Consider the following 24463-nt stretch of genomic DNA (forward strand, 5'->3'; position numbering starts at 1 on the left):
GGGTCAGTAGCATTGTTTATAGGATTGTTTACAGGATACCTACATTATATAATGGAATTGGGCTTGTATTTTGGCTTTACATCTTTGTAAATTCTGCCCTCGACCCGGATGTGCCTGAAGAGAGTTCTGGGGAATGGCTCTGACTTTCAAGGTAGCCCTGGGGTTTCTGGTGATGTGAGCAAGGCATTCCCTTTTTGCATGCTCTTGTGTCAAATATTTACAATCAAAAAAACTCAATAGAAGCAGCGTTGATTTTTGTCAACTGGTGGGGTGATATAGCAGCTCACAGTAGCACGGCCCCACGGAGGAGGATGCCTGAGCAGGTCCTAGGGAGCTGTTATTCTGTATTCTGTTTTCTCAGTGCATCTCCCACACCGATGGTGCCGGGAGGCGCTTTCTCTGGGAACTGCTTTCATCTCCCCACAAACCTTGGGGTTCCAAGCTTTTTTGACTGCACAATCTGCAAAAACACATTTTTCACTCTCAGCAGGCCCAGACTCAAAAATTACAAACAACTGGACACTGCTCCCAACCAAAGGTGCCAGGAGGGAAAACTGTTGCTTGTTCTCACTCTCTCTGGGAACCCCTTTCATGGCCTCACAAACCTTGGGGCTCTGCCCTTTCTGGTGACTTCATCTTCAAAACCACTTTTTTCCATTCTCCTCAGAGCTGGACTCAAAAATAGCAGACATCGGTAGATTGGTCCCACATCAGCATGGAAAACTGTTGCTTGTTCTCACTCTCTCTGAGAACCACTTTCACGGCCCCACAAACCTTGGGGCGCCAAGCTTTCCTGGCAAGGTCACTCTCAGAAATCACTTTTCACTCTGTTTAGGGCCAAGCTCAAAAACAAGAAACAGCCGGAGACTGCTCTCACACTGAAGGTGCCAGGAGGGAAAACTCTTGCTTGTTCCCACTCTCTCTGGGAACCACCTTCACAGCCCCAGAAACCTTGGGGGGGTCATACTCTCCCCAGGGCTGGGCATCTCTGGTTTACAGTGCCTGCATGCACGTGCATGTGCCCTGAGCCCTCACACATGCCTGCATGCACACACCTGTATTGTTAGCCCTCACACATGTCTGCATGCACACGCATGTGCCCTGAGCCCTGACCCATTTCTGAACGCAAACATGTGTTCTTTTAGCTTTCACTCATGTCTGCATGCACAGGCATGTGCCGTGACCCCTAACATGTGTCTGCATGCACTTGAGTGTGCCCTGAGCCCTCACACATGTCTGCACGCACACGTGTGTGCCCAGAGCCCTGTCACATATCTGCATGAACACGCCTGTGCCGTCAGCCCTCACGCGTGTGCCCTGAGCCTTCAAACATGTCTGCGTGCATATGCGTGTGCCCTGATGGTTGGCGGTATCCGAGGTTCTCCGGCAGCCTCTGATGGTCTCCAGTGTGAGACCATGTCCTCGTTCCGGCGGGGACAGGGTTAATTCTCCCCAGGCTCCGGCAGGGACAGAGGCATCCCATGCGGTGCGAGCCATGCCCAGTCTGGAGCCGGGAGCTGCCGGGGGAGGGGGCGGGAAGTCGCCGCTGGGAGCGGGCGGGGGCGCCCCGGCTGCGGCCGGTGAGCGGTGGTACCTCACCGTGTTTGTACCTTCCTCTGCCAGTGGCGTTGGTGGTGTTTTCTTCTGCCCTTTGCTGTGCTGCTAAACTGCCTTTGTCTCAGCCCACGAGTTTTGCCTTTTCCTGCCGCTCCTCCCGGGAGGGGGGGTTGAGAGAGCAGCCGCGCGGTTCTTTGAGCCGCCTTCTGACGCTCAGCCACGAGAGGCCGCCGGAGGCCATAAGGGAACGCCAGCGTGTGGCGGTCTTCGATGGCCTCCGGCAGTTTCCAGCGGACTCCAATGGTCTCCAGTGTGAGGTCACCGGAGACCTCCGGGCACTACCGGCTACCATCGGAGACCGCTAGTGTCCGGTGGTCTCTGGCAGTCTCTGCTGGTCTCCAACGGTCTCCGTCGGTCTCCAGCTATCTCCAACGGACTGCTCTTGGTACTACGGGGCTGCCGGCCAAAAGATGGCAGCCACTCTCCTTGCCTCTTCCCCACGACTCTGAAATAGAAATCATAGAATCGTTCAGGTTGGAAAAGAGAGGGGTAGAGGGGAGGAGAGGGCCTGGCCTCCTCCGGGCTGCTGCGCAGCAGTGATGAGAGGGTCCATCGCAGGGCCCCCGAGGTCCCTTGGGCCAGCGTGAGGATGGGAGGGCCTCTGGGGGGATTGCTGGCCCTGGCTGCTTCTTGCCACAGCTACCGAATGGGTGGGTGAAGATGAAGCCAGACCCTCCCTGGCGTTGCACAAAGAACAGCTGCAGACTGGTCGTGGTTGTCTGTGTCTGAAGAGAGACCTTAAGTCCTCAGGCACAGAGCGCGTTGCCTTAGTGCTGTTTTAAGACTTGGGTCCTAAGATGCTGTTGCAGTGGGACTTGTCAGATGACGCCCAGAAGGTCTGAAGTGATTCTGAGTGCATCCTCTAGGTTTGCTCTGCCTGTTCCCAAGTGCTTTTGACTGATTTTTTTTCTGTCATTTGCATTCTGTCCTTGTGGAGAGTGGCAGAGCATGGTCGTGGAATTGCAATCCAAATCTAGACGTGTAGCCTGGAAAGCCCAGTTCCTTTTTTCCCCCCCATTGCAGTTGCCAGAAGTTGTTGCCTGAAAGCTGAAATCGAGTTCTTCATCAGCTGTAAAGCAATCCTTCTTCACAAGTCACACGGAAAGAGAAACATCCCAGATTTTTCCACCACCAGTGCTGTCCATTCCTGGCCTGGACCAATTGTGTAGAAATGAGGAAATAGTTTCATTTCTGTGTCTGCTCATTTCTTGAGCTCTTCATCCTCCTTTCTCTCTCAAAAAAGCAAGGGCTACCTTGATTATGGTCCGTGGCATTGTGCAAAATGTCTGGCCAATGTTTTCAAAGCACACCTTGAGTGTAAGGAGCTCTTGAATGTACTTGCTTCCTCCTTCTGTGGTGCTGCAGAGCTGTCTGTGAAAGGCAGGAGGAGAGGTGGGCAGGTGGGTGTGTGCAGAGGCCCATGTTTAGCTGTGCTTCCTTGGCACATGGTTACCAGACCAGTGGTGGCCCCTGAGCTATAGTAGATGTCTAGAATAGATGTATGGAACCCTACTGCCTTTACTGGACTTTCAATTCAAAGGCAGTTTGTACAAGAACATCTGTGAAAACATTTGCAGATTGACACTGAACTGTTACAAAACTATTTGACAACTGCTATGGTAAAGGTTTCCTCTAAATGTAATACATTTAAGCATTTCATACACAAATATTTATAGCATCTACAGTCTCCAGAGCCTTTGCCTTCGATGCACTTGATGTTAACAGCACTCCTTGTGTGCTGCCAGTGTAAAACCAGGCATAAAATGATTCATTGACTCAGAGGTAAATTATTCAAGGCATCTGAGTCATTGAGAGATCTAAATCAAGTGACCTAAACTTTGAAAAATAACACTTCCACTAGGCAATTAGAAAAAAAAAAAAAAAAACAAAAACAAAAACAAAACTCAGGGCTTTCTCAAAGATTTCTGTAAATGATAAATAAGTAACAAGACATACATCTTGTGAGGTTGTGTTCCCTGTTCTCCTCATGATTTGGTGATAGACAAAGACTTCTGGTTACTGGAAATTAGTGATATTCTCCTGTATTTGAGGCTTTGCTGCCCAGATCAACTGAGTTGAAAATACATACCCTAGTGGTATGTGCATATCTTTCCCTTCCCTTCCCTTCCCTTCCCTTCCCTTCCCTTCCCTTCCCTTCCCTTCCCTTCCCTTCCCTTCCCTTCCCTTCCCTTCCCTTCCCTTCCCCTTTCAGAAAAAAGTTGCAACAAAATCATGTAAACTCAGCCAAACAATATGCATTAACCATGCTTACAGGGGGCTTTGTGTGTACAAATACTTAAAAGTGAATGGTAACAGATGATAACATGGCCAAAACCAAGAGGTTCTGTCAACTGCAAACTCGAATACGTAACAAGTCTTAAGATAGCGTTGAAGGAATCAAGAGTTGCAACATGGGGTCCTTCTCCTGCTCCCAGTTGAGAGGCAGCTTTCCTGCTGGCAATAAAAAGGAGACTTACCTAGTGTGTACTTCTGCTGCCTTTTTTTTTTTTTCCTGGTACCTGCCCAGGAATAACTAAAAGAATAGCACAAGGAAATCCATTTTGGTAACACTAGTACAGCTAAAATAACCTTGCCAATACCCTTCCCTTCCCTATCCTTCCCCTTCCCCTTTCGTACCCCTTCCCTTTCCCCTTCCCCTCCCAATGAGTCACGTGCCCTGAGCCCTCATGCGTGTCTGCATGAACACAGCTGCGCTGGGAGCCCTAACACGTATCTGCATGCACATGTGTACCGCAAGCCCTCACATCTGTCTGGATGCACCCACACGTGCCCTGAGTCCTCACACGTGCCTGCATGCACACATGCGCCCGAGTTCTCACACGTGTTTGCATGCACACGCGTGTGCCCTGAGACCTCACAAACACCCGCATGCGCATGTATGTGCCATGAGCCCTCGCCCATGTCTGCATGCACGTGTGTACTGTGAGCCCTCCCACATGTCTGCATGCACTCGCACGTGCCCTGAGCCCTTGCCCGTGTCTGCACACAGACATACGTCCCGTGAGCCTTTACACATGCTTGCATGCACACACGTGTGCCCTGACCCCTCACCCATGTCTGCATGCACACAGACGCGTGCCCTGAGCTCTCATCCATGCCTGCACGCACACACCCTCATACACATCTGAATGCACGCAAGACAGCTCTTGTTTGGGTTTCTGTTCCATTCTGCCTTCTGTATTTTCTTCTGCCTAAGACGTTTCCCTTTGATAGGCAGCCGCTCTCAGTGCTTTTGCTGGGTTTTGTCACAAGTCCACTGAGAACTTTTGTTTTGGAGCCTTCCATCAGGCAACCCTGGGCATAAGGATCGCAGGTTTCCAACTTGCCAGCTGCGCTTACTTGGGATGAGCCCAGAACATAACCCTTGGGTGCCTTGGCTTTGTTTCCAATATTTCTTTGTTCCCTTAGCACATGTTTACAAATTTTCTGTAACCTTTTGTGGTTTCTCCGTTTGCATAAAAATGTCTGTAACAGTTCTTGTTGCTTCTCAAACACAAAAAGCAAAATTGCTGGCCCAGGGCACATGAGGAGAGATGAAGAGTTTTGGGACTGGTTGTTGTAGCTGTTTTAAGAGTGCAGTTTCTTGCTTGTGTGCAGTGTCTTAGGGCAAAGTGAGGCTTCTCAAAGGGGCAGGTGTCTGTTTTTCCAAAAGACTTGCTGTGCGTAAGCGAAAATCTGAGGATTCCCTGCGCAGGCTGCTCTGCCCCAACTGCCTGTCTCATTAGGCTACATTCCATCCATCCCTCTAGATGTTAAAATATCTTCACATAGTCATCTGTTAATGTGCATGAGCATTTTAAAGGTGAAAGTGCCAGGGAAATGCTGCTTTTCAAAGGTCTTTGTGTGATGGGAAGTGGCAGTCCCTGTGCAGGTTAAGCTGCCCCGTGCTCCCTTTGGAACTCCCTGTCCTAATCTCTCTCCCTCTCAGCACCATTACCGATGGTTCTATTTGCTCAGTTTGTGTGCGTCTGGAGGAGAAACATTTCCTTTTTGGGGCCAGGCCCGTGATCTGAAGAGGCTGATCATTTCTGACTGTGCCTAAGGATTGAGTTTGTCGATGAACAAAGCGAGAGGCTTGCTGTGATTGTTGCTCTGCATGACTTCCTTGCTACTCGTGCTCACAAACCCAGGAGAGCAGATTTTGTCTCCGAGGACTGAAGTTTAGAATTGCAGCTGCTTCTGTTTCTTCAGACAGTAGTTGCTCAGGAGTTCCTGTGCTCTTGTGCCATAAGAAAATGCTGCTGTGGATTTCCTGTTCCTCTCTCTTGAAAGGTTGTCCATGAGGAGTGGAATAGAGAGGAGTGTTTTTTGAAAGTCATCTAGAAGGGAACCAGAGCAAGAGGAGCAGTGTGGTGGCTGGGTCCAGGCTGGCCACGGAAATGCAGTTGCCCTTTTGCGTACTGCCTTGTGGCAATGAAGTGAACTGTTTTGTTCTTGTGTCTTGATTTTCAGCCTTGTGGGAGTTTGTCGCTCGTCGGAGGGCACCGGCACCTTTGCAAGCCCCAAGAGAGGCAGGTCTCATCAGAAGACCTCAGCAGACAGCCCACAAGCCCATGTATGGCGCGTTTTCCTGGAGACTGACTTGGATTCTGTACTTAGTTGCTTCTAACCCGACCTGTCCTTCTGACTGCGAGCAGACTGTAATGGTAAGGTGCTGAGGCGTCTCTGGCTAATTGTGCAGGTGCGTCACTGGTGGCCGCCTTTGGAAGGCGGTCTGGGAGAGGTGTCAGTGTGGGGGGTGAGCCCGCTTTCGGGCAGGGCAGAGGACACCTCGGCCCGTGCGGCGGGGCGGGGTTTGCAGCCGGCGCGCGGGAAGCGCGTGTCCCCTCGCCGGCTGCGGGGCGAGCGCGGCCGGTGGCGCCGCGGCGGGAGATGGCGCGGCGTGAGACGCGTGAATGGGGGCGCGTGCGGGGGCGGGGCGGCGGGAGAAGCCCCTCCCGGCCCCCCCCCCCCCGCCTCGGAATGGCGGGAGCGGGGGTGGTTTGGGCCGGAAGGACCTTGGAGATCGTCTGGTTCCAGCCCCCGCCACGGGCAGGGACACCTCTCCCGCAGCAGGGGGCTCGAATCCGGCCTGGCCTCGGGCGCCTCCAGGGATGGAGCCTCCACAGCTTCCCCGGGCAACCTGTGCCGGCGCCTCACCACCACGTCGCTACACAGATGTTAAACAGCACCGGTCCCAACACTGACCCCTGCGGAACTTAAAAATATCGCCAACGTCCAGTGATTGCTCCCACATCGGAGGTGCCAGCAGGGAAAGCTGTGGCTTGTCCTCACTGTCTCTGGGAAGCGCTTTTATCGCCCCACAAACCGCTGGGCTCTGTGCTGTCCTGGCAACATAATCCTCAAAACAACATTTTTTTCGCTCAAATGTCCAGCGATTGCTCCACGCTAAAGGTGCCAGGAGGGAAAGCTGTTGCTTGTCTTCGGTGTTCCTTGGCAGCACTTTCACATAACCACAAACCTTGGGGCCCCTCGCTTTCCTGGTGACTTAATCCTTAAAACAACCTTCTTCAACTCTCACCAGGGCCGGGCTAAAAAATTGCAAATATTGGTGGGACATTTGCAAATTTTGATCCCAGGTCTAGCGAGAGCAAAAAAAGGGTTTTTTTGAGGATTAAGTTGTTAGGCAGAGCGGAGCGCCAAGGTTTTGTGGTTCTGTGAAAGCGCTTCCAAGGTACAGTGCAGCTGAGAAACAGAGTTCCCTCCTGGCACCTTTCATCTGGGAGCTATCCATGAACGTTTGCAAATTCTGATCCCATGTCTGGAGACAATGAAAAAATGTTTTGTGGATTAAGTTGTTAGGCAAGTGGCAAGCGCTAGGCTTCGTTGTGCTATGAAAACGCTGTCAAGGGCCAGTGCAGAACAACAACAATGGTCCTTCCTGGCGCCTTCCATGTGGGAGCAATGGCTGGATGTTTGCAATTTTTGAACCCAGCCCTGGTGATCTTGGAAAATGTTTTTTTGAGAATTGAGTTGTTAGGGAAGTGCGGAGACCCAAAATATGTGGTGCTGTGAGAGTGCTGCCAAGAAACAGTGAGGAGAAGCAACCTCTTTCCCTCCTGGCACCTTCCATGTGGGAGCAATGGCTGGATGTTTGCAGTTTTTGAGCCTGGCTGTGGTGAGAGAGAAAAATGTTGTTTTGACCATTAGAGTTTCCAGGAAATGGCAAAGCAGCAAGGTTTGTGGGGTTATGAAAGCGGTGCCAAGGGACACTAAGGACAAGCTACAGCCTTCCCTCCTGGCACCTTCAGTGTGGGAGCAATCGCTGGATGTTTGCATTTTTGAGCCCGGCTCTGGCGACAGTGATAAATATTGCTTTTAGGATTAAGTGGCTAGGTAAGAGCGGAGCTCCAAGGTCTGTGGGGTGATGAAAGCACTGCCAAGTGTAACTGAAGAAAAGGATCCGCTTTCCGTTCTGGCAACTTTCATGTGGTTGTACTCACTGGATGTTTGCAACTTTTGAGCCCAGCCCTGGTAAGAGGGAAAAACTGTTGTATTCAGGCTTAAGTCACCAGGAGAGCTTGTTTCACCAAGACTTATGGGGCAATGAAACAGTGCCATGGGACAGTGAGGACAAGCCACAGCTTTCCCTGCTGGTACCTTTGGTGTGTGAACAATCTCTGGACATTTGCAATTTTTGAGCCCAGCCCTGGGGAAAAACTGTTGTTTTGAGGCTTAAGTTGCCAGGGTTAGGGTTAGCTTTGCAGTTAGGTTAGGGTTAGGTTTAGGCTTAGGGTTGGAATTAGGGATTAGGGTTAGGGTTAGATAAGAAAAATGTTGGGGCAAAGAATGTTATTTTGACCATTACAGTCACGGGCAAAAGCATGGAAGCATGGAACCCCGAGGTTTGTGGGGCAATGAAAGCGGATCCCAGAGAGAGTGAGGCCGAAAAACAGCTTTCCCTCCTGGCACATTTCTTGTGGGTGCAATCACTGGATATTTGTAATTTTTCAGTGTGGCTCTGGCAGGAGTGAGAAATGTTGTTTTTAGGATTAAATGGCCAGGCAAGTGCGGAGCTCCAAAGGTTTTGTGGGCGGTGAAAGTGCTGCCAAGTTACACTGACAAGCCAGAGCTTTCCCTTCTGGCACCTTTGGTGTGAGAGCGGTTGCTGGACATTTGCCATTTTTGAGCCCAGCCCTGTTGAAAACCTGTTGTTTTGAGGCTTAAGTCGCCAGGAAAGCACAGAGTGACACTGGTTGTGGGGATATGAAAATGCTGCCAAGGGACACTGAGGACAAGTATCAGCTTTCCCTCTTGGCGCCTTTGGTGTGGGAGCATTTGATGGATGTTCGCAATTTTTCAGCGTGGCTCTGGCTGGAATTAAATACTGTTGTTTTGAGGCTTAAGTTGTCGGGAAAGTACGGAGCAGCAAGGTTTGTGGGGCAATGAAAGCAGTGCCAAGGGACACTGAGGACAAGCCACAGCTTTCCCTCCTGGCACCTTTGGTGTGGGAGCAATTGCTGGAAATTTGCAATTTTTGAGCCTGGCCATGGTTAAAAACTGTTGTTTTGAGGCTTGTGTCGCCAGGAAACCGCGGAGCACCAATTTTGTGGGGTGATGAAAACACTGCCAAGAGACAGTGAGGACAAGACACAGCTTTCCCTCCTGGCACCTTTGGTGAGGGAGCAGTATCTCTAACTAGGACTGTAAACACTCCCGACCCCTGTAGTGAGAATGATCCAGATGCTTCAGAGACATGGAACCCTAAGTGAGCAAGCAAAAAGGAGGGGGCTATTGGGGGTGGGGGCGGAGAAGGCAAAGGGGGTGGCACAGGGACTTCAGAAAAAAAAACCAACAAACCAGCAATGGCTTAAAGAGAAGAAAAGCAAATGACCTATCGTTGCACTTCGGTTAAAAAAAGAGGGGTGTGAAAGTCCCTGGGAGGAACTCCAGATGCAGAGGAACTGGGAGAAAGAATATGAATGCCTCATTGGCTGAAGGAAGGAGAACTGACCGTGCTGCTTAGAGCTGAAAGTAGAAATTGCGCATAGGATATGTTGTCTGCTCTCGGCAGTCCTGGTGGCAATAGTTATTTGCTTCTTGGATGCAACTTTAACTGCACAGGGTTTTCAAATGAGTTAGTCCCCAGTGGGCAGGATGAAAGGGTAATGGTAGAGGGGTACAGAATGTTGTTTAAAGGGACAAATCTCTTGACTGCTAAGACCTTTTTTGTCATCTCACATTTGGTGTCTGGTTTGCAGAAGTGCTGAAACCAGCGGAAGCAGTAAGATCAACTATGCCAAGGTCAGAGGAGAAGCTTCAGGACACAGAGGCTTTGAGGACACAGAGTCAACAAGATAAATGGTCTGAACTGACAACACATGGCAGAAGCAGGTCTTAGATGACACCAAGCTGGAAAGTGTCCTCTATCTCACTACAATACACACCCTTGCAGACCATGTGAGACTGAGGAAGACTGTTTCTCTGAAAGCTAGCAGTCTGTCACTCTTCCAACAGTCTCAGCCCAGCGGCATCCTCTATCTAATAGAACACCATGCTCACCTTGGAAGACCTTCATAGTTTCTATCACACTATGGAAGCTGGTCAGAGGGCAGACTTGTGCATTTTTTCTCTCCCTTCTTAGTGTTTCTTGGCATTTGTTTACAAGCATTTGAAACTGACAGGCAACTGCCACTTCAGAAATCTTAGAAAAGGTATCATTGAGCATAAATACTACCGGAATGTTAGTGAGGCAGTATTGTCAGCTGGTCCACCGTTTGTCCTGATGTGCTGGTTTGAGGTAAAATTGAACTGAAAATGTGAGAATTTTAGCTTTCAGAAAAATAACAAAAGGAATTGATCCTCTTTCTTTACTGAACTTTGTGTTTAATGATAATTCTCAAAAATTGGGATTTCTTACAACATAAAACTGTAAGTAACAGAATGGAAATAAAAGATAAAATGAAGCTAAATTTACTTTAAAATCTTACAGCATTTTGAGTTCTGGTCCATGATTTTAAATAGCCATAGCCGGCATTATCAACCGCATGGCTCCAGCTTGATAAAAATCAGAAAGAGAGGGAACACAAGGCAGGATTAAATCAATATCTGGCTGTACTTGCGAAGTATAGAGTAACTTCATATGCTTAATTAGTTATAGCATTAGTCCTTCTTCTCTAATAGCAGAATGCCAAGTCCCATACACATGGAAGAAGGAAGAAAGAGCAGGCCCAAACCATAATCAGCACTGCTGGGGCAGAAGAGATGCAGGAATCCTTCTGAGAGATGGCACACATCCATGTTGCAGTACACCAAAATGCTACAGCTTGTGCTGCATTTAAAACCAACAATAACAACCATAATTAGAAAGAAACTCAAGAGACAAAGGTAGGATATGTGAGAGCTAAGGACAGGATTTCCACAAAGGAGCACCTGTCACCACAGCAAAGGTAATTGCACACAGCTGCTCTGGAGTTCTTCAGAACTTGGAACAAGTTGTCTCTAAAGTTGGAAACTGTGTGATTTAAAAGAGAAAAAATATTTGATTCCATTCCAAAAGGGTACAAATCCCTCCACGCCCAAAATACGACATTTTCTCCTAACAGCTTCTCAGGTAAATATAGTTTTGTGTCAGTAAAGTACTGTTGTCATATACTGCAGTGTTTTATTGCAGTTCAGGTTTTTGGATTCGATAGTATTCAAAGTACTCAGAAACCTGTTATGCATTTTATTTAATACTGTATTTCATGCAATAAAATTTTAACATGCAACTGTAAACAATAAAACTTTCGCTTTATTCCTATAAAAGTGTATTTTAGAAGATCACAAAACTCTGAAAACGTCTGCATGCTTGCCAGGAACAGGATCCAAATCCTTTTTACACATGGATCCCCATGCTCCAACTGTTTGGCAGTCATTCACAGCTATTCTGCACAGAGAGATAAACGTGCACCACTTCTGTAATGCAATGCCCTCCATTCTCCAGGCTCAATGGGAATATTTGAAATAGACATAATGCTGATCCTCACTGGGCACTGAAACACAAATTATGGCCTCTACATCCTCATCCTGCCCAGAGAGTCATAAAGAGACAGCATATATATGTAAGACTGAAAATGGAAGATAGGCAGGAGTCTGTGGGAAGAAGAAGGAGGAAATAAAACAAAGGAGTGGACCAGGACTGTCTTTAAGCAAGGAGAAAGCAGAGGTAGTTGCATAGGCAGGAGTCTTCACAAAGACATCTAAATATTCTAAAATAAGAGCTGAATAGACATCTACTAACAAGCTGTCTATTTTCTGTGTACTGAAACAGGCAAGGACCTGCTCTTGTAGCACAACATGCTTCCAAAATGGCCGACCTTCACCTCCAGGCACAACCTCTTAGCTGGCCCTGCTGACAGGGTGGAAGAATCACTACACAGAAGTTTGCAGTTGCTGTACCTGGCGCGTCCTCTCCCAGCAACAGGAAGTGCCACTGCTCATCCCAAAGGAGTAGATCCTTGGCCTAGCAAAATTTAAACCACTACATCTGGCTGAGAAGTCACGGGTCAAATCTAAGATGGAAAGAATGTCAAAGTCAGAGGGAGGGAAAGGTAAAGAGCAGAGGCAAGAACACGGGAGCGTGTGTAACTCTGTCCAAATATAAACAAGACCATATGGAACCCAGTTCTGGCATTTTCTAAATTGCAGCTGCTTAGCTCAGCAACTTAGGTTACTTTTTTTTTTTTTTCAGTGCTCTGTAAACATAAACAGGTCACATCTATTCACTTTCAATTTTACCGTCATATGTTTAATCAATAAAACATGTTAGAAGAAAGAACATATGCTAAGAAGACATCCAAAAATCATTTCAATACATGCTGTAGGCTCTGCTCAGTACACGATCCATTGATTTATTTTTTCTTGTAAACTATGTTAGTAGCTGCTTTCATGTTCTTATTGTGGATAAACAGAAAGCTTCACAAACCAGCACTGCCTAAGTGAAGAAAGGTTCTTCCTTACCCTCAGATGATGAGATCCAGTATTATTTCAAGGAAGCTGCCTTTGTTATCTTAATAATGATCTTTAATACTACAATGATAGCTCAACTCCTGCTACAACATTCACTTTCAGTGCTGTTTAATCAAGTTTTCATGAACTGTTAAAGTATATTTAATGGCAGAGTGCTGGGCATTAACCTGAGCATCTTATTTATTTTTTTTTCAGATCACCTGGAAGCTAACGAAGTCTCTAGTTCTACATCAGAACAGTTTGGGCACTGGTAGAGTTGACAGAGGCTGGCAGCAGAGATCTCAAATTGGCTGACGATAAGTAAGATTTGCTAATATCTTTCTTTTTGGTCTGTCTGCAGTATTAACAGGTGAGAAGCTGAGTAGACTCTGACACTTGCCTAGTAGCCGGGGTTTCCTTCCCCACTACAGCACTCTCCCCAGACTTGTTTTGCGGCCCTGCTGCTGCATCCTGACACCCTGCTGGTCCCTTTACCCACGTTCCAACACAGTGCGGGGGGGTGGGGCTGGGATTCTGTTTACTCTGTCACTCAAATACATTTCTTGCACTGGAGCTTGCAAAATAAATGTGACTCTTCCAGGCACTGGTTGTTAATTCTGTAGCAGAACAATACACAGTCTTGGCAGAAGAGGGCAGTATTTTATGTAGATGAACTTCTAGTTAGTCAGCAACCAGCCTCGTCCCTTTTCCACATTTCTGAATTTGGCATTGGATGCGTTTTTCTACATGCGTTTTCGACACTAGTCTTTTTTGCATTGTTATCGCCGACTTTCTTTAAAACAGCTGAAAGCAGCAGGGTACCTTCTACCAGCCAAGAAGCTGGTTCAACAAAGGGATCAGCTTGAGGCACTTACCTCCGACATTACAAGCACGGCTGTGCAGCACTGCCTGGTACGCCTTTGTAAAATACACTTCGCAAGAGTTTCAGCAGAGTCCTCATAGGCTGCTTTATATTACTGGGGGAAGTAGGGGGAAATCCCCTGCTGTCAGCCAATCATTTGGTTTGCTGGCCTCCTCAGTACGGAACTTTACTTCTCACCAGCACAAGGTATTAGACAAACTCTGTAATTCCCCATGCAAAAAAAAAAAAAAAAAAAAGGTTTATTGTGCTTGCCTCTGCAGGAGAAAAGAGAAGCAGAGGGACATGGAGGCTGTTACACATCCCCCACTATTGTGAATGTGCTGCATAAAACACAGACTGGTGAATTCAGAGGGCCAAAGGCAAAAAACAAAATTGGTTTTGGGAGCCATAGGTGAGGATAGGCACACAGTCTTTGAGACATCCTGCTGGACTTGGAAAAGGACTTTCCTGTCTTTTCTGTAGGGCTACAAGCCTCACTGCCAAATCCAGAGGAAACTGTATAAGGAATCAGCCAAGCTTGAACACCTGTTGATTTACTGAGAAACAAGGCGCTTTTGTGTAAAATAATAAGCTATTAAGGGTCCTCCCCTCTTTTGAGAGCAAGTAGTGCTTATGTAAGGTGTATGCAATAGATACAGCACAGTTAAAATGCCTCAGATGATCAGAGCTTATTCAAACAGAAGTAAATTCAGCTGAGAAGTTAAAGAAATCTCAAGACTGATCAATGAAGGCTCAGTTCTAGAAAAGACTAGATTAACTTATGATTTGACAGAGCATATCATCACCACTATGTTACACCTTTAACTCATTTTGTTAAGAGAAGTAGTGAACTTTTCTAAAGTTTCTTTGAAGGACTTCATCAAGTAAGCTCCCAGTTCATTGTTCGTCTCCTGAACAGCTGCATCGTAACTGCCAAAGAGTGGAGTTGAAGCCTTCACATCCTCCCTATTTGCTTGGAGTAAAATAAGGTTAAGTTCCTCTGCTACACTTTCATATTTTTGGTGATCAAATCTGCAGAGACAGGCATCATCAATTGGGTAGGTGATGCCAATGGGGTAGCAGTCCCTTGGAACTGGGAACTCCACGTTTTTCAGCATTGGCAACTCACAGAGAAATGTGAAAAGGTGTTTAAGTGCTTGGGATGACAGCGGGTTTCCAAGAAACCTAAACTCCTGTAGTTTCTGACAAGGGCTTAAACTTAAAATCAACATGTTGACATGAGTGTCTTGGATGTTACAGTCCTCCAAGGTAAGACTCCTGAGCACTGAAGAGGAATGGCTGAGAAGCTTAAAGAATGTTGATGGGTAAAGGTCAGGTATATTGTGACCACTCAGGTCCAGGGCTTCTAAGTGATTAGCATGGAAGCTATTGGCTAAATAGGCCATATCAGCATGGTTCAATGAGCAGTTAGAAACATCCAGCATCTTCAGTGGAGTCTTTAGTGGGCTGCAGAGTTAAAGAGAAAAAAAAATATTTATGGCATAAAACACTGAAAAGCTACACTTACAACATTTCATACAACTATCCACATTACGAATGCAGCCATCTGCCACATTCATTATTTTTTCTAACCTCTTCTGAGAAATAGAAGCATGTGCCAACAATGACAAGAATATTTTCCTCCTGAAATCAGTTCCATGAATTAGCTCCTATTTTACATGACTCCAGCTGTGCTGTTTTAATTTGGTGACATTCTATGTGTCTATTTTGTAACCAGTTACATGTTGTCAGGTGCCTATTACTTCCTGAATTACCAGCATATCATTACTACCACAAAAGCATTGGTGGCCGCTTCTTGTAGAAAGCTGTTATTCAGATCATTTCCGTTAAGGAAGGATCCATTCCAAAATGAAACCTAATCAATATTCTAACAAGACATCTGCTTTTGTTTCTAGTTTTGTTTCTATTAGTTTTTAAATGGCCAAGAGGTTTACATGTTGTATTGTTCTGGAGTTGCAAAGAGACTTTCTGACAAAGAGAGGGACAGAAGAAGTGTACCTGAGATTATGTGCAAATATTCTAGTTGAATATAAAATAGTTCTGACAGATAAAAATCAAGCCATCCCTTTCATGCATACTAAATCTTAGTGAGACCTCTGCCACAGACTTCACATGGATCAAGGCTAGAAACTTGTAATCTATTTCTATCATTTTAAGCGGTGTGCCATTCACAACTTTTAAATGAAATGACTTCTTTGTACAGGAGAAATTTTAGATCAAGGTGATTTATCTTGATTAAACTTTTGTCCACCTTTTTTTTTTTTTTGAGATTGACAGGCACAACAAACAACTGAAATCAAAGTCTCAAATCAAAGTCTACTATCCCCCTGGCCACCTAAAAATACAGTATCTGTAGAATCTTAGTATATTTACTGCCTGTTTTTTAGATGACAAAAATTCACTAGAGACCCTGAAAAATACTTGGAATATGACTCAGGTCTTGCATGAAAGGCCAGCCTACGCTGATTGAGATACAAGCTCAAGATGTGGCAAATCAAAAATGCCTGGGTGTACCCCTCTCTTATGTGGTAGCCAAAAGAATATTCTCATCACACTCATCAGATGAGCTCTGGAAGACTAATAAGAACAGTCAGTTCTTCTAAGGGTATTAGATATTGGCTTCCAACTCTCCCCAACAAATAGTCTTTCCTAGTTTCCTGCTGCCCCTACTCACACATACCCTGAGATATACTCACTGCCCTTATTCCCAGAGATTCTTAGCTTGCTGATGGCACAAAGGGATGTTCTTTACAGTTTGACTGAAAGCAGGATGACCAAATTACCTGAGCAGTTTCTGTATTCTTCCTGTGAGTATAGAAAATGACATACTCAGCTCGGTCAGCTGCGTCATTTTGCCCATCTTTTCTCCAATGTTAGTAAGCATCCGTTCATCTGTAGCTGTAAACCTCCGCACATTAAATGTTCGTGCTGGCAAGGTCAAGGACATCAATAGAGGGAAGTGGATACTGTTGAAGAGCATTTCCAAGTGTTCCATTTCTAAACGAACATTGTGAACTATTTCCAGTTTGCGCAACAGAGAGGGATCAATGAGCTTTGTGATATAGAAGAATTTCTGCAAAGCCAGGCTGTCAGATCTTAATGCCACACAGCAGATCTTCAGTGGACAATAGCATTTCTTCAACAGGGCCTGCACTACCAGCTCATAGTTACGCTCAGTAACAAACAGATCAATTAGCACATCAATACTGATTTCAAAGATACCTGGATTGCAGGGTCTTTGTTGGAGGTAAACCAGCAGTTCTACACAAAGCTTAGAGAGCAGCTGTGTCCTGGCCCATCTGCCCATTGTCTTCTTACACTCACAAAACTGAACTTCAACATCTTTTATACCCGTCAGGTCAACCACTTTCAACCTTTTCACGTAGGGAGAAGGATGATTCAGCACATAGTCTCTCAGCCCTGTCAGACAGCTTTCCAAGCACACTGAACATGTTCTATGGCTCAGGTCTTCCTGGTAGTCCACAGTAGTTCCCAAAAGTTTTCCCATGTTAAAGTCAACAAATGGCCAGTTCTCTACCAAGTCATGAATCACTTCCCCTTGCTCCAGTAAATAGCTGGCTTTAAAAAGAAGAGGAAAAAGATTATGGGCAACACTGCCGAGACTCTTCCTGGCAAACTCTGCATTTGACACGAATGCTTCGGCACTAATGAATCGGAGAGACTTCATTGTTGCTGTGGACTCCTTGCCGTCATGGAGAGTGACTTCTGTGTTTAACTGAAGATCCTAGTTGTTTATCACCTTCTATTTTTATCTGCAGCTGCTGTTTGCTGCTAACAGAAGCCTTTCTGGGAAGGCAGACTGAGCAGTCACATGCTAATCCTCTGCTTTCTATTTTGGTGCTATACTGTGATTCTGCAGTAATTAACTGTGAGATCTTTCATCAGAGATCATTTATTCATTTAAGTCCTCTAAACAAGCTAACTCAGCTAAGTACAGACCACTGCCCAGCAGGAACAGTAAGATCAGGGCAGCACACATACATGAGAATGTATCTTTCCTATGCCATACAAAAAGGAATTCAGGGTCCAACTTAAACACATAACATGATCTGTATTCCACTTTCTTCCATGAAAGATGATATGCTGGGGATTCAGATGCTGATTTTGATGGGGACGATTTCTCAGAGTTAGCATAGAGCTTCTCTTAAAAATGATAGCTATAAGGAAAGACTGAGGTGCTACAGTCATTGAGCTACACAGTGTCCCTCCATTTTGCCCTTCCTATCACCAAGGAATAGCTAAATACAGTGGCTCCAGTGGAAAAGACCAAAGACTCTGGAAGAGCTCAGAGACTTGGTGACCAGGACACTTCCCTGTGATAGGAGACGGAGGGTTAAGTACAAGACAAGCTGAACAAGACAGAGCATAGAGTTAAAACTTTCTCGTAACTTCCAGGCAACCAACCTATTGTTGTTGCTTTGAGCAACAGATGGTCTTTTTTTTCCTGTTGAGAAATCATGTTTTCACTGGGATACAAGAAAGGGAGAGCATTCAAAATCTATTATCTTTTCAGGCCAGGAGAAAAACCTCTCTCGCCCAGCTGTCACAAAAGCAGAGATGATGTTTCTTTCTCTCAACCTGGTACTTGCCTGCCAGGGGAAGCAATGTCGGATATCTCCTTTATGGTCTCCTCTCGTGTCTTTTGGTGAGCAACCAGTGGGACAGATAATGAGCATAGACTGAAGTTACTGAGTTACTTGTAAACTTTATATTTGTTGGGTTGTTGTTTGGTTGGGGTTTTTTTGGGGGGGCAAGGGTGCCTTATATTTGAGTTGTGAGGGGTTTTGCCATACAATTGGGATTTCAGTATATCTGCTGGGTTGTCCTCTACTAGCTATTGACTGAACATTGAGTGCAAGACAGTCCCATAAGCATCTTTCTTTTTTCCTTTGTCATCTAGCAAAACTCTCAAATCAATAACGTTAAATAGTTTCTAAGTGTCTACAGCCCCAGCTCACATCATCCATTCCTTCTGCTCCCCTGCCCATTCTCTTGTTCACCTTCTACCTTCTGCAGATGACCCCTACACCTCTTCTGTTTTGCACCTCCCATTTCTCCAGTGTCATTTGTACAAAGGTTTCTGAGATCATCTGCCTGGCTGGCAAAACTGACTGTCTTGAGATGCCCTTGTTCAAATCCAGAGAAGGTTCTGTCAGATTTATAGACTTGAGTTCCATGCCATGCCCCACCTTATTGTTGGAAATGGTCAATACCGAAGATTAAACTCCTGCTGAGAAATGCATCAGGATCTCACAGTAGCACGCTGTGTTGAAAAAGCTGCAGATGATGGTACCAAATTTAACATGGAAAAAAGTATTACATTTACTGTTTCTTTTAAAAGAAGTATGAAAAAGCATAGAAGCAAAGAGTCAAACTGTCTTCCCCAGCAAATAAGCAATCGATTTTTCATATATAAAAGTGACTACAAGTACTTATTTCAGGTTTTTACCTCTATAATTGTTGCTTTGTTCTAATAAAAATCCAGGACATTACTAGAGCAGTTTATCTTGGAACTTTTGGACCACTGGTCCAAACACACTAGGTTAGCAGATAAACAGGTCCAAATATACTAGGTAAGCAGATAAAAAGTTGTGTATGTACCTTAAAAACTAGCTGTTTAAATTTTGAAAGGTAATAAAACTATACTTACAAAAGTTTCCATCAATTTGTGCATTTTTCTTGTCATACAGGGATTAGTTATATGTTGCTGTTTTCAGCATTTACAAAATTGCACAAAATATATTAATACCTACATCATCATCTGCTATACATGAACTGGAGTTGAAAAACAGAGGAAATACTTAATAACCTTGACAAGTTCTATCTATTTCATCTTACATGCTTTTTAATTATCTTAGCGATGCCACTCATCTGTTTGAAGGCAAAATTAAGCTGACACAAACCAAAAACTCTGCAAAAATAAAAAGCTTCCTCTGAATGACACAGTCTAATAAAGATGTCCCTTCCCATGTCATTTAAAACATATTTAGAATTTTTCTTTTCCTTTTGACAAAATATTCCATAATGGGTTTACTTAAAAAAAAAAAGAAAAAATTGAATCCATGAAGTATGGCGTAAATTTTTCACAGCAAAGCAGACGTGGAATCTAGAAAAGCAGGGTCAGCACAGCTTGAAAAAAGTCTTCATTGTCATGTGATTCAGAGCTGTCAAAACAATTACTATATTAAACATCTTGTGTTTTATTTAATGGTAGAAGAAATAATGAAAAATCACTTTAAAATGTTGATGAACAGCAAAGTTCATGATATTCCAGCATTCAACCTGTTTAACTATTGTTTTTTTGCTTGTATGGCAATAAATAGTAAATTATTTTTAACAGAATAAAATGAACAACTTTTCAGTTACTACAAAAAGACTAATCAGTGTAAAAAATGTTCATCAAGTGGATTTTAATAGGTTTTTAACCTTTAAAAAGAGTATTTTAAAAATAAAAGTATTTAATGATGAAATAGCTGGTTTTCAAATTAACTTGAAGTAGGCTACCACTGAGAACCTCAGAACTAAACTACGTCCTTAAATGCACGAAGAAACTAATTCTTGCTGAAGCGGATCCAATATGGGAGAAATTTCTATTAAGGATTTCACTTTTATATTCCATTACAGGATATATACGTCTATCAGCAGCTATGGAAGCACTCCTGGGTCAGATCAAAATGAGATAGGGCATGGGAGAATACAGGTAATCCATTGCTTTTGCACAGATCTTGCCAGTTTATACTGTTTACATTCAACATTTATTGGCATAGTCATGTAAAAACAGAATTCAGAGGTTTCGGTTTGCAAAGATGCAGCTCTGACATAACTAAGGGAAAAGAACAGAGAGGACTGATTTGTTAAGGAATGAAAGTTAAGCAAAGAAAAGAGTATAACACTACATAGTTCATTCTAACTTCAGAAAATACTGAGAAGATTGCTCTGTAGGGAATGTAGGGGAAGGTGGACATGACAGATCTAATTATTTTGGCGGAATTTCTCAGTCCAGAAATAATCTGTCACTATAAACATTTTCTGCAAAAGTGTTTTGACAGTTATCATCTATATTTTATTTGAGGTGTTACAGAAATAGCAATCAAAATTAATCTAAAAAATTACAGAGATTTCTCACTTGTTAAGAAGTCATCTTTCATATAAGATTTTGTGATTCTTGGGAGGGTAGAGTTCAGAGAGTTATGTTGAGCAAAATGGTTTGACAATGTTTTAAAATTCCCACAAAAACTGGCAATCCAGGAGACTCCTGGAGTGCATCGAGGATAACTTCTTAAGCCAGGTAACAGACAGCCCTACCAAAGGTGATGCGATACTGGACCTGTTAGTCACCAACGCAAATGAGCTAATCAGAGATGTCAAGATTGGAGGCAGCTTGGTCTGCAGTGATCGGGCACTGGTGGAGTTTGCAGTCCTGAAGTATATGGGACAGGCAAAGAGTAAAGTCAGGACCCCAAATTTTAGGAAAGCAAACTTGCAGCTGTTCAAGAAGTTAGTCAATAGGATCTCTCCGGGAAACTGCCCTTAGGGACAAGGGAGCAGAACAGAACTGGTAGATCTTTAAGAATGCTTTCCATAGAGCACAAGAGCTCTCAATCCTCAGGTGTAAGAAATCAGGAAAGGGAGGCAAGAGACAAGCATGGATGAGTCAAGACCTGCCGGTCAAACTAAAGGGCAAGAAGGAAATGCACAGGCAGCAGAAGCAGGGACAGGTGTTCTGGGAAGAGCATAGGGGCACTGCCTGGTTGTGTAGGGATGGGGTCAGGAAGGCCAAGGTGCAGCTGGAGCTGAACTTGGCAAGGGACACAAAGAATAATAAGAAGGGCTTCTACAGGTATGTCAGCTAGAAGAGGAAGGTCAAAGAAAGTGTACTTCCCTGATGAACACAACTGACAAGCTGCTAACGACAGACAAGGAGAAGGCTGAGGTACCCAACAACTTTTTTGCCTCAGTCTTCACTGTCAGCCTCTCTTCCCACACCTCTTGAGAGGATGGATTGCAAGGCGGGGGACTGGAGGAGCAGTCCCTCCCACTGTAAGAGAAGATCAGGTTTGTGACCAGCTGAGAAACCTGAACTTACACAAGTCCATGGGACCCGATGAGATGCATCACAGAGTCCTGAAGGAATTGTTTGATGTAGTTGCCAAGCCACTCTCCATGATATTTGAAAAGTCATGGCAGACAGGTGAAGTCCCCGGTGACTGGAAAAAGGGAAACATTGCACCCATTTCTCAAAAGGGTAGAAAGGAGGACCCTGGGAACTACCGACCTGTCAGCCTCGCCTCTGTGCCTGGAAGATCATGAAACAGATCTTCCTAGAAGCTATGCTAAGGCACAAGGAGGACAGGGAGGTGATTCAAGACAGCCAGCATGGCTTCACCAAGGGCAAGTCCTGCCTGACCAACCTAGTGGCTTTCTACAATGGAGTGACTGCATCACAGGAAAGGGGAAGAGCTATGGATGTCATCTGTCTGGACTTCTGTAAGGCCTTCTCTCTAAATTGGAAAAATATGGATTTGATGGGTGGACTGTTTGGTGGATGAGGATGGCTAGGTGGCTGCCTCTAGAGGGTAGTGGTCAACGGCTCAATGTCCAGATGGAGATCAGTGACAAATGGTGACCCTCAGGGGTCTGTATTGCGACCAGTATTGTTTAATATCTTCATCAATGACATGGACAGTGGGATCAAGTGCACCCTCAGCAAATTTGCCGATGACGCCTAGCTGGGTGGTACCATTGACAAGCCTGAGGGTGGGATGCCATTCAGGGGGACCTGGACAAACTCCAGAAGTGAGCCCACGTGAACCTCATGAGGTTCAACAGAGCCATGTCATAGTTCCTGCACCTGTGTTGGGGCAACCCCCGGTATCAGTACAGGATGGGGATCAAGGGACTGAGAGCAGCCCTGCAGAGAAGGACTTGGGGGTACTAATGGATGAAAAGCTGGATATATGAGCCGGCAATGTGCGCTTGCAGCCCAGAAAGGCATCATGTGGGCTGCACCAAAAGAAGCGTGGCCAGCATGATGGAGGGAGGTGATTCTGCCCCTCTACTCCACCCTGGTGAGACGCCACATGGAGTACTGCACCCAGCTCTGGAGCCCTCAGTACAGGAAAGACATGAACCTGTTGGAGCAGGTCCAGAGAAGAGCCATAAAAATGATCACAGGAATGGAGCACCACTCCTGTGAGGAAAGGCTGAGAGAGTTGGGGTTGTTCAGGCTGGAGAAGAGAAGGCTCTAGCGAGACTTTATTGCAGCATTTCAGTACTTAAAGGGAGCTTATAAGATGGGGACAGAATTTTTAGTAGCAATAGGACAATGGTTTAAAACTAAAAGAGGTTAGATTCAGGCTAGATAAAAGGAAGAAAGTTTTTATGAGGGTGGTGAAACACTGGCACAGGTTGCCCAGAGAGGTGGTAGATGCCTCATCCCTGGCGACATTGAAGGTCAGGTTGGATAGGGCTCTGATCAATCTGATTTAGGAACACGTCCCTGTTCCTTGTTGGGGGAGGTTTGACTAGATGACTTTTAAAGGTCCCTTCCAACCCCAAACTACTCTGTGATTCTATGTAGTATATTTAAATTTTTTTTTCATTTCAAATCTATTATTTTTTTGCAAAAATTTATATTTTGTGTGAGGATATTTTCCAGTTTAGTTTAAGTCTTTTAATGTTTTACAAACAGTTTAAGCCTGAAGTGATCAATAAATTTTTCTGTCTATGCAAGAAAATTCCATGTATTCCCTCAGCAAGCTGCTGTCTTTGCACAAAACCAGGTTGCGTTTGTAGTCCACCCTACATGAAACATAGCCTTGAGTTGTACTTGTTGGTCCCAATGGTCAGAAAGATGGAGACAGCTCATGCCTAATTCTCTGAAAACTACCACACTGGAACAGGTCATTATGACACTATCTATAGGTAACTCGGAGATGACAAAGGTTGCTAATGAGCATGGAAAGTAGGAGAGTTAACAGAGCAGTGGCAGAGGTTTTATTTGCCCCACAGTGACAGACTAATAACCATTTGGCCAACTCAGCCTTCTGTACCCTCAGAGAGTCTGGCAGACTCCCATAGTTTGAATAACGTGATCCAGTCCAAAAGTCAGAAGTTCTAAGTCATAAGTGCAGTTGCATATTTTCTGTTTGATTATCACATTGGTGCAACCATCATTGTTTAAAATGAAAGACTTGAAACATCTGTCCGTACATGACGGGTCTGGAGACCAGGTGATATGAGCAGAGGCTGAGGGAGCTGGGCATGTTTAGCTTGGAGAAGAGGAGGCTGAGGGGAGACCTCATTGCCCTCTACAACTACCTGAAAGGAGGTTGGAGAGAGGTGGGTGTTGGCCTCTTCTCCCAAGGGAATAATGACAGGACCAGAGGAAACGGTCTGAAGTTGTGGCAGGGGAGGTTTAGATTAGACATTAGGAAGAATTACTTTACTGAAAGAGTGGTCAGGCACTGGAACAGCCTGCCCAGGGAGATGGTTGAGTCACCATCCCTAGAGGTGTTTAAGAAACGTCTAGATGTGGCACTTCAGGGCATGCTCTAGTGGCAGAGATTGTAGGTTGTTTGGTTGGACTCGATGATCTCAAAGTTCCTTTCCAACCATGAAGGGTTAAAAATGCATTGTTCTGCCTTAGTTCAGAAAATGGGTTTAATTTCATATTCTTATAAGCAGCTCCCAAAGCAAGCTGCTGCATGAAAGTGACAGTGGTCTGAGAAATGCTGAACATTCAAGTGAAACAAGAAAAAAAATTTACAAGAAGGAGGTACGTATAAGCTTTCCACCAGACTGCCCTTACAAAAGGTGTTACAGAGGTGATTCAAGCTCATAAAGCTTTCTAATATGGTTAAAGCATTCAAGCCAACTTTAGGAAATTCACCCATGCCCGAATTTAATTGGCTATTTGAAAACTAACATAGCAACAAGCAGCATTTTTCTCTGTATTATTTTCCCTTCACCATTCCAGTATTGAAGAGAAAA

General features: G+C 45.0%; 1 protein-coding gene across 3 annotated transcripts; it reads right to left on the reverse strand.

The window, feature by feature from the left end:
• Positions 1–10474: 10474 nt before the first annotated feature.
• LRRC14B (leucine rich repeat containing 14B) lies at positions 10475–17246 on the reverse strand. 3 transcript variants are annotated; one of them, XR_010069905.1, is made up of 3 exons: positions 16234–17246; positions 13443–14896; positions 10475–11092 (listed from the first exon to the last, which is right to left on the reverse strand). XR_010069905.1 is itself a non-coding variant. In XM_063325696.1 (2 exons), the coding sequence occupies exons 1-2, from the start codon at positions 17136–17138 to the stop codon at positions 14251–14253; spliced, it is 1551 nt and encodes a 516-aa protein (XP_063181766.1). In that variant the 5' UTR covers positions 17139–17246; the 3' UTR covers positions 11294–14250. The 3 variants fall into 3 exon arrangements, 1 of the variants encoding a protein (XP_063181766.1); XR_010069904.1 differs by lacking the exon at positions 10475–11092 and adding an exon at positions 11294–12131; XM_063325696.1 differs by lacking the exon at positions 10475–11092 and having other exon boundaries at positions 11294–14896.
• Between the last annotated feature and the right edge of the window lie 7217 nt (positions 17247–24463).

Source organism: Chroicocephalus ridibundus, chromosome 2 (genome assembly GCF_963924245.1).
Source record: "Chroicocephalus ridibundus chromosome 2, bChrRid1.1, whole genome shotgun sequence".
NCBI lineage: Eukaryota > Metazoa > Chordata > Aves > Charadriiformes > Laridae > Chroicocephalus > Chroicocephalus ridibundus.

Coding starts and splice junctions, on each gene's coding strand:
- LRRC14B (XM_063325696.1), bottom strand. CDS start 17,138: ATGAAGTCTCTCCGATTCATTAGTGCCGAAGCATTCGTGTCAAATGCA. Junction 14,897..16,233: donor AGAATACAGAAACTGCTCAG/GTAATTTGGTCA, acceptor TTAACTCTGCAG/CCCACTAAAGACTCCACTGA.